The 9,843-nt window shown below is 41.7% G+C and overlaps 1 protein-coding gene across 1 annotated transcript; it reads right to left on the bottom strand.

The window, feature by feature from the left end:
• Positions 1-6,167: 6,167 nt before the first annotated feature.
• Positions 6,168-9,525, bottom strand: igfbp1a (insulin-like growth factor binding protein 1a). Its single transcript, XM_064935832.1, has 4 exons — positions 8,994-9,525; positions 8,582-8,754; positions 7,953-8,081; positions 6,168-7,432 (listed from the first exon to the last, which is right to left on the bottom strand). The coding sequence occupies exons 1-4, from the start codon at positions 9,370-9,372 to the stop codon at positions 7,307-7,309; spliced, it is 807 nt and encodes a 268-aa protein (XP_064791904.1). The 5' UTR covers positions 9,373-9,525; the 3' UTR covers positions 6,168-7,306.
• Between the last annotated feature and the right edge of the window lie 318 nt (positions 9,526-9,843).

The following is a 9,843-nucleotide window of genomic DNA, read 5'->3' as shown; positions in this document are numbered from 1 at the left end:
GTGGGGGAGGGAGAGGGAGGGAGGGGAAGAGAGGGGAAGGGGGGGAGGGAGGGGCAGACTGGGACAGCACAGCCTAATAAGCCAAGCCTTCTGTCAATCATCTGCAGCTATCTGCTCTGTGCTATGGGAAACTCTAGCTACCCCTCGTATGAAAACAACAGAGAGAGAAACTAAACATCTGCACTATTATTTTAGAGAGAGAGGATGGAGGGACTTTTCCACTCACTTTAAAGAGGACTTGTCTGTGACTGTGACCCAACGCAACATGCTTGTGTATGTTTGTGTGTGTGTATGCATGCATGTGTGTGTGCGCGCATGTGTGTATGCCTGCGTGTGAGCATGAGTGTGAGCATGTATGAGTGTTTGTGTGTGTGTGTATGTGTGTGTAAATGCTGTCTTTCAATAAGCTCAGTTTAGAGGTGTAAGAAAACCTCTTGACATCCAAACCCTGCCCCCTTCTATCCTGTCATGCAGAGACTCCTCCCCTTTCTCAGGATCCATCATTATGAAGTGAAGGCTTATGGGTAGGCCAGCCTCTGACCTCTTCCCTGCCATGTTGGACACCACTGGCCTTTCCCACTGTCTCCATAGCAACCAGCTTGTCCCGCCCGATGTGCTGCGTCACATTTACAGGTTTAGGAGGAAGGAATGGAATGGAGACGGTGCCTTAAACCCACACTGCCCCTCTCTCCCTCTTCCCCATCCCTGACCCCTACCCCTCCCTTTCTCATATTCAGAGGGTTAGCCCTCTGCGGTCCTCATAGGACCCCTGGAAGAGTAGCTGCTGCTTTTGCAAAAGTTCATGGGGATTCAAAAAAAAAGAATCAACAGGTTCTCACATAACATTACCACCCTGCAGCCCTGGTCTGGTTAGCTAGCTGGCGGGTTGGGTTAGCATAGTTAGCCAAACCATCACTTCTTCATTCAGGAAATAGGGCCAGTGGTTTTGTCATGAAAACATGGTCCCTCTATCTGCAGTACTCTTCCTGTCTATGGTGCATATGTCCTGGTGTGGGGTCCTTTAGACCTGGCATGCTCAGTGGGACTGGGCTGCTCTCTATGCCATAGGAGCCAGCTTCGAGGCCAAGCACAACCACTTAAAGCACTTTAGCTGCACCCAACCAACTTCCCTACAGCGCTCCTCACAGTTAAAGACATCTCTACCCATTGTAGCGTAGTAGTCATACCTTTTAATTGGTGCAACATTTAACAAGGTTTATAGCACAGTCGAACAAAACATCAACAACAAAAGAAAAAACAATGTTACACAAGCACTTCTGACTGTGACTTTACTCAGCCTAGAGAACAAACGCCCCTCCTCACAATTTCCATTCTATGCAAAGTGTGTTTTATTTTTGTTGATATTGTTTCTTGGAGATGCTTGTATGATCTTATGCCAACATAACTCCACCAGGTGGATGCAGCACCAAATATGCATTCAAGAAGCAGACAGGGGGTCTGAGGGAGGGGGCGTGGTCCTCCTAGAAGTGCTCCCTGCTTCCTGTATGACGCTTTCACATATCCTGTGTCTGAAATGGCACCATATTTCGTATATAATTCCCTATGGGCCCTGATCAAAAGTGATGCACTACATAGGGAATAGGATGCCATTGAAGATGCAGACTTGAACAGTGGAGTGTGCACGACAAGGAATGCTAGCCCAGTAGCTCGGTAGCATGGAATTGGATGCACACACACTTTAAAACAAACAACAACAACATCTTAAAACCAACCAACCCGCTGAGGCTGCAAGCCATTCTATTTGAAGACTTGATTTCGGGGAGGAAAACTAAATTATGTTTAAGATATTGCCCCACTCCTTCCCAGTTCTTTGTTAGTCTTTTTCTATATTCAAAATGTTTTCGTGGCTATGTTGCTGACACATGTACGGTACTTCAAATTAAATAAATAAAGAAGTTATTTATCTGAGAAAGAATTATAAACTGATCCAAACTACGTTTTTTTTCTTACCAACAATTCAGTGACTCACTGATTGTAGAGCAAACTCGAAGTTGATTCAGCGTATTTTGGGGAATGTAATCACTAATGAATGTTACATTTTTTAAATTAACATTTTCTACTATAATTATTTTTGTAAACTTTAAACATCTCTGGTTTGTTGCCCACGGTAACTGTCAGTCGGTCAGGCACTCAGGCACTCAGGTCACTGGTCTGTAGACTAATTGGTTTGTAACAAAGTCGGGGTCAGTTTTATTTCTATTCAGTCAATACAATAATCTGAAAATCTTCATGAGGAAATGTTGAATTTGAATTTCAACTGACTTTTCTGAATTAACTGAATGGAATGGAGCCCAATCCTGTTGTGTAATCCAATGGGTCTGTAGTCAAGTGAAACTCTCAGTCAGTCCATCAGTCACTGCTCCAACACTTCTCTCCGTACACACCAACGTTCACACAAACGTGCACAGCAATGTGCACGCGATGCCATCCCGTCTCAGTCTCGGTCCACATCCAGGGGCACCTCTGTCTCTCTAACATTTTGTCACTTTTCTGGTGGTCATGTAAGAATCTCTCTTCTGTTCACGGGTAATTGTACTTTATTTTTACATTTTGTTTCAACTTTTATTGTTTAAAGAGTTTTGATTCTTTAAAGAAAAAAAGCTTTTCATGGTACTAATCTAGAAAATCACACAGCTATTATTTTCTTTGAGAAAGGAACATTATTTTGTTAAAATATAATTTGTATTTAATGTCTTTTTAAAATAAAAAAATAAACACTATTTTCATTTACTGTTGAACGGCTCGAGGGTGTTTTTTCAAGTTAGGCTGTGTTACCTCAGAGAGCTGAGAAGTACATTCAGTCCTCAATACGGTCCTACTTCGGAGTTATAGTAGGTAGGCCTACATTCACTACTCAATATTGTCTTGTTCAGAGTTATAGTAAGTAGGACTACATTCAGTACTCAATACTGTCTAGTTCAGAGTTATAGTAAGTAGGCCTACATTCACTACTCAATACGGTCCTACTTCGGAGTTATAGTAAGTAGGCCTACATTCAGTACTCAATATTGTCTTGTTCAGAGTTATAATAAGTAGGACTACATTCAGTACTCAATACTGTCTAGTTCAGAGTTATAGTAAGTAGGCCTACATTCACTACTCAATACGGTCCTACTTCGGAGTTATAGTAAGTAGGCCTACATTCAGTACTCAATAATGTCCTAGTTCAGAATAATAGTAAGTAGACCTACATTCAGTACGCAATACTGTCCAAATTCAGAGTAATAGTAAGTAGACCTACATTTAGTACTCAATAATGTCCTAGTTCAGAGTTATAGTAAGTAGGCCAACATTCAATAATCAATACTGTCCTACTTCAGAGTTATAATAGATAGGCCTACATTCAGTACTCAATATTGTCTAGTTCAGAGTTATAGTAAGTAGGACTACATTCAGTACTCAATACTGTCTAGTTCAGAGTTATAGTAAATAGGCCTACATTCAGTGCTCAATATGGTGACTACTTCATAGTTATAGTAAGTAGGCCTACATTCACTGCTCAAGATGGTCTAACTTTAGAGTTATAGTAAGTACATCTACATTCAGTACTCAATACTGTCTATTTCATAGTTATAGTAAATAGGCCTACATTCAGTACTCAATATGGTCCTACTTCAGAGTTATAGTAAGTAGGCCTACATTCAGTACGCAATACTGTCCTAGTTCATATATATATATTAAGTAGACCTACATTCAGTGCTCAATACTGTCTAGTTCAGAGTTATAGTAAGTAGGCCTACATTCAGTACTCAATATTGTTCTTCTTCAGAGTCATAGTAAGTAGGCCAACATTCAGTACTCAATACTGTCCTACTTCAGAGTTATAGTAAGTAGGCCTACATTCAGTACTCAATACTGTCCTACTTCAGAGTTATAGTAAGTAGGCCTACATTCAGTACTCAACACTGTCCTACTTCAGAGTTATAGTAAGTAGGCCTACATTCAATAAAGTGTTTACATCAAATGTTCTAGCAGACAGGGAGGCAGTTGGCAACCAAAAAGATGACCAGAGGAATCTAGTTTGATAGTTGATGAAAAGGTTCAGATGTACTGTTTTTCTCATCATAGAGAGAGATAGAGAGAGAGAGAGAGAGAGAGAGAGAGAGAGAGAGAGAGAGAGGAGGGAGAGAGAGAGAGAGAGAGAGAGAGAGAACACATCACACTGTCGACACACAACCTAGAGCCTCGGGCACTGCTACAGCGCAACAAGACAGAACAACATGAAGTTTGAGCAAGGTGTATGTGTGCTTATATGGTTGGGTTGGTTGTTTGGTTGGAGTTTCAAAATATATTGAGGAAACAGTTATATTAGCAACACATTCTTCTGTGTTACAGATAATGGCTGTGTCTGAAATAGCAACCTAATCCCCATAGGGCTTTGATCAATAGTACTGCTTTATATAGGGAATAGGGTGCCATTTCAGATGCAGTTGAGGTTTGTAGCTTTATGCTAGGGCTGTTTATGCACATACTCCTATATGACTGAGACATTCACCACATGACTACACAGTCACACTCACTGCCAAGGGCATCAAGATTTATCTTATCGTCAATAATTATTTGATCATTAAAAATAGTAGGATGCTCCAGCCGGATTACATACAGTTGAAGTCGGAAGTTTACATACACCTTAGCCAACTACATTTAAACTCAGTTTTTCACAATTCCTGACGTTTAATCATAGTAAAAATGTCCTGTCTTAGGTCAGTTAGGATCACCACTTTATTTTAAGAATGTGAAATGTCAGAATAATAGTAGAGAGAATGATTTATTTCAGCTTTTATTTCTTTCATCACATTCCCAGTGGATCAGAAGTTTACATACACTCAATTAGTATTTGGTAGCATTGCCTTTAAATTGTTTATCTTGGGTCAAATGTTTCGGGTAGCCTTCCACAAGCTTCCCACAGTAAGTTGGGTGAATTTTTGCCCATTGCTCTTAACAAAGATGGTGTAACTGAGTCAGGTTTGTAGGCCTCCTTTCTCGTAAATGCTTGTTCAGTTCTGCCCACAAATTTTCTATGGAATTAAGGTCAGGGCTTTGTGATGGCCACTCCAATACCTTGACTTTGTTGTCCTTCAGCCATTTTGCCACAACTTTGGAAGAATACTAGGGGTCATTGTCCATTTGGAAGACCGATTTGCGACCAAGCTTTAACTTCCTGACTGATGTCTTGAGATGTTGCTTCAATATATCCACATAATTTTCCTACCTCATGATGCCATCTATTTTGTGAAGTGAACCAGTCCCTCCTGCAGCAAAGCACCCCCACAACATGATGCTGCCACCCCCAATTTTCACAGTTGGGATGGTGTTCTTCGGCTTGCAATCCTCCCCCTTTTTCCTCCAAACATAACGATGGTCATCATGGCCGAACAGTTTCATTTTTGTTTCATCAGACCAGAGGACATTTCTCCAAAAAGTACGATCTTTGTCCCCATGTGCAGTTGCAAACTGTAGTCTGGCTTTTTTTAATGGCGGTTTTGGAGCAGTGGCTTATTCCTTGCTGAGCGGCCTTTCAGGTTATGTCGATATAGGACTCGTTTTACTGTGGATATAGATACTTTTGTACCAGTTTCCTCCAGTATCTTCACAAGGTCCTTTGCTGTTGTTCTGGAATTGATTTGCACTTTTTGCACCAAAGTACGTTCCTCTCTAGGAGACCGAACGTGTCTCCTTCCTGAGCGGTATGACGGCTGCGTGGTCCCATGGTGTTTATACTTTCTTATTATTGTTTGTACAGATGAAACTTCAGAAGTTTGGAAATTGCTCCCAAGGATGAACCAGACTTCTAAAGCTTCTAAAGCCATAACATAATTTTCTGGAATTTTCCAAGCTGTTTGAAGGCACAGTCAACTTAGTGTATGAAAACTTCTGACCCACTGGAATTGTGATACAGTGAATTATAAGTGAAATAATCTGTCTGTAAACAATTGTTGGAAAAATTACTTGTGTCATACACAAAGTAGATGTCCTAACCAACTTTCCAAAACTAAATTTGTGGAGTGGTTGAAAAATGAGTTTTAATTAATGACTCCAACCTAAGTGTATATCGACTTCCGACTTCAACTGTACATAAGAAATGATTGATTAAAAAAATGCAATAAAGCCCAAAGGCTTATGTCCAAGATGAACAAGTTAACATATTTGAGGTTAAATGTTTTTATTAAATATTTCATTTTTTTTATTTTTTACAATACAACTCAATTACAAAAGTGTCCATACACAGGAGTGAGCAGTCGGTCACTTTGGATTAAAAAGAACATCTTTCTCTCTCTCTCTCTCACACTTTCTCTCTCTCTCTTTTCCTTCTTGCTCTTTCTTTCTCTCTCTTTCCTTCTCTCTCTCTCTCTCTCTCTCTCTCCAACAGCAGCATGTAGACAGAGCACGCACATCACAAATCAAACACGGTCAAACCACACAGTCAAACGACAACAATTTGTTCTTTGTGGTCATAATGCGTTCATGGTCAGATAAAGAACGGTGATGCCAGTCAGTAAAGTCAAATAAAAGTCCTCTTTGACAGGAGGATGTATCAAAATAATGAAGACAGACAGTCAGCAGAGACAAACAAGCACCAGGAGGTAGGTCAAGGTAGATACCCGTCAGAACAGGGGCAATACAGGAGCATTACCCATCATGCAATTCTGCAAACCCCACAGGACCATAGGATATTGAGTTTCTTAGAAGGTAAGTATGCCCAAATTAGTTGTTTTCTGCATTCACTTATGTAGTTGAGTGTCATCATCTATGAATCATATCAGAAAAAACAACAACAAATAAACCATGGCACTGAACATGAAAAACAATGAAAAGTAACATAATAACAATTAGAAATCCTTCTAAAAGACATTTTGGTCACACAGTGCTTTTGTTCTTGTTTGGTTCGTTTTAAAAAGTAAACCAGCAGACAAACTCCGAAAGACCAGAGCGAGATCAACTCGGCAATATGGAGTAACTCAGGGCATAGATACATATGTGCACATCATACACTGATAAAAATACACATATAATAATAATAATAATGATAACAACACTAATAACAATAAGGCAAAATTATATAAATATTCTTAACATAAAAATAACAAAATGAAGAGATACATAGTGTGAAATAAATAAGGCTGTAGAGTTTAAGTAAATGCATGAAAATATTAACAATGACAGTGTGTACCTGAATATCAAACACCACCATTTACAATTAATAAATAACAGGTATTGAAATAAAATCAGTGGTTTAGTGTGTGTGTGTGTGTGTGTGTGCACGTGCATGTGTGCGTGTTCTGCATCAGTGGTTGATCTCATAAGCGCACTCAGCATCTTCCTCCAGATCAGTGGATCCCAGAATCTTCTTTCCGTTCCAGAAGGACACACACCAACACCTGCCTTTCTGTCCATCAAGAGATGACTCACACTGCGAGAGAGAAGGAGAAAGAGAGAAAAAGAGAAATTAGAATGCCTGTTTTTTTTTACACACCGTAACACACCTCCACCTAACACACCTGTTCAGATATGCTATGACCTTCATCTGTGTGCAGCCGCACCTCATGTGGCAAACATACACCCATTCCAAGACAAACGTGTGTACAGGCACACACACGGAAAGGCACACATGCGTGTATAGTCATGCCGCGCCAAGGGGATGACACTAGAGTGAAACTAGCTGAATGTTCTCCAAGGTGTAAGCAGTGCTGTACAAATCTCTGCCTGAACACACATGATTCTTTCTGGAGCTGTGGTTGGACACACACAACCAGGTGAGATTCCTTCACGCTGACAGGAGTCATGAATCGGGCACATAACCCAAGTGCACATGCTCACACACACACACACACATGCTCACACACACACACACACACACACACACACACACACACACACACACACACACACACACACACACACACACACACACACACACACAGTGTGTCTACCTGTTTGGCTTTGTAGAGTCCGTGTTTGTCACAGTTTGGCAGATAGAACCTGATGAGTTTGTCTCCTAGCTTCTGTTGTGACTTAGCGATCTTCTCCAGAGCTCTCTGTAACTCCACATGACAGGGACCCTGGGAGGAGAGGGAAAGAGAGAGATAATGAGTTTTAAGTGTATTTCTGTGTACTGTGTAGACATATTTTAAGTGTTTTATTCATCTTCACTTGCTTCTAAATCTGTCTCTAAAGGGGCTACATGGGAGACCTGACCCTACCTGTCTAAGGGCATGCTATCAAAGTCGTGCTGCTAGATAGAGTAGAGCACTGCCTTCTCACTAGTCATCAAAGGTTGCTGTTCTATCCAATCAACCCACACAGTCAAGGCCTGTTGTGGAAAAACACTGGTATTTTGTAAAATTGTTCCATGATAGGTCATAAGGTAGGCTAATGCACACACACACCCGCACCCACACGCACGTGCACACACACACACACACACTTCAAAGTCACTCGAGCGCCCCCTTGTGGTATGATGCTACTACCCACAACCCAACCGTCAATTGACTCTCCAAAAGTTTTAAAAACGTTAAATTATAATTGCAAAACGGTTAGTACATTTTCCGTGAGTGCTCACCTGCTCCACCAATTTCTTTCGGATTGCGTTAACTTTGGCTTTCATGCTCTCCAGCGCGTCCGCGGCGGCCCGGGGATCGAAGGGCTTGCTGTGGCCGTGGAGATAGAGGCTGGAGCCGGAGTCTGATACCATGGCAGTGTTCTCTGTCTCGGCATTGTCCGCCGCTCCTTGGTCTGGAGAAAAGAGGGAATGAGTGTCAAGAAGGGGAAAAGCCAGTAGAAATCACAATCTTGATTGCACTTATGCACAAGTACATTTGCAAATGATATAATTATCCATATTATTAGGCTAATAGGCTTTTTCAAATATATGTTATTATTAGCGTATGTCAATTATAGACATATATATATTGCATATATGCTATTTATAATCTAGCTATAGCCAAAACATTTAGCAATTAGGGGTTACATACCGGGGTTTTGGGACACAGAGCTGCTCTCGGGCTCGGGGATCTCAGTGCACACAGCCTGGCCGCGAGTGAGGGAGTGCAGCGGCCGGAGGTCGCCGGGTCTCGGGGTGCACCTCAGTCCGGACCCGCATGGCGCCGTGTAGATTCCGCACAGATCCCCCGTCTTCAGGGCGCAAGCGAGGCAGCATCCACAACCAGGCTCCCGCAGAACCTCCGCACAGCCGGGCGCCACCGCTGGACACTCGCTCAGCTTCTCCGGTGAGCACGGGGCGCATCGGATCGGCTCTTGCGCTAACACCGGGGACCCCAGGACAGACCGGACCAGCACAGAGCAGCATAAAGCTGCTGCCACCAATACATTTCTGTGAAATAATCCACTCATGGTATAAGGAGAGACTGGAATAAGGAAGAATAGTAGTTTATCAAAGGTAAGGAGAGTTAGAAAAAAAACGATTCGTTCCTGTTCCTTAGTTTCTTTCCTTTGATTTTGGAAAAATGACTACTCGTTGCGCGCAGCCTTATTTATACCCTGGTCATTGTAAAACGTTTGACGCATCTACATTATGAATGACTTCTAAAAAGAAGGTGTAATGATCCGACGGCTTCTGATTGGCCCTCATATGTCCAGTCAGAGACCTCATTTGAATACAACACGCAAAACACAATATCGTATTTATTTTGGAACAGACTGTGCTCGCACGTCGCGCTCTCTGTATGCACAACATCAACTAGTGACAGTGTGACGACATCACCGTTTGGTATTGCAAGTGAGGAAAAGGTATAACCGAGTTTCAACATTCTGTCATCCCTGTCAGTCTATATAGCCCATCAGGAATTGATCACCGTCTATTTG

The sequence above is a fragment of the Oncorhynchus masou genome, chromosome 24, assembly GCF_036934945.1.
Source record: "Oncorhynchus masou masou isolate Uvic2021 chromosome 24, UVic_Omas_1.1, whole genome shotgun sequence".
Classification (NCBI taxonomy): domain Eukaryota; kingdom Metazoa; phylum Chordata; class Actinopteri; order Salmoniformes; family Salmonidae; genus Oncorhynchus; species Oncorhynchus masou.
Note: the sequence above shows the minus strand (reverse complement) of the source record. Positions and strands in the feature narration are given on the sequence as shown.

Excerpts from the sequence above, each read along its gene's own strand:
- igfbp1a (XM_064935832.1), bottom strand. The coding sequence starts at position 9,372 with ATGAGTGGATTATTTCACAGAAATGTATTGGTGGCAGCAGCTTTATGC. Across the intron at positions 8,755-8,993 it reads CTCTGTGTCCCAAAACCCCG|ACCAAGGAGCGGCGGACAAT; the intron begins GTATGTAACCCC and ends TCTTTTCTCCAG. Across the intron at positions 8,082-8,581 it reads GAAAGAAATTGGTGGAGCAG|GGTCCCTGTCATGTGGAGTT; the intron begins GTGAGCACTCAC and ends CTCTCCTCCCAG.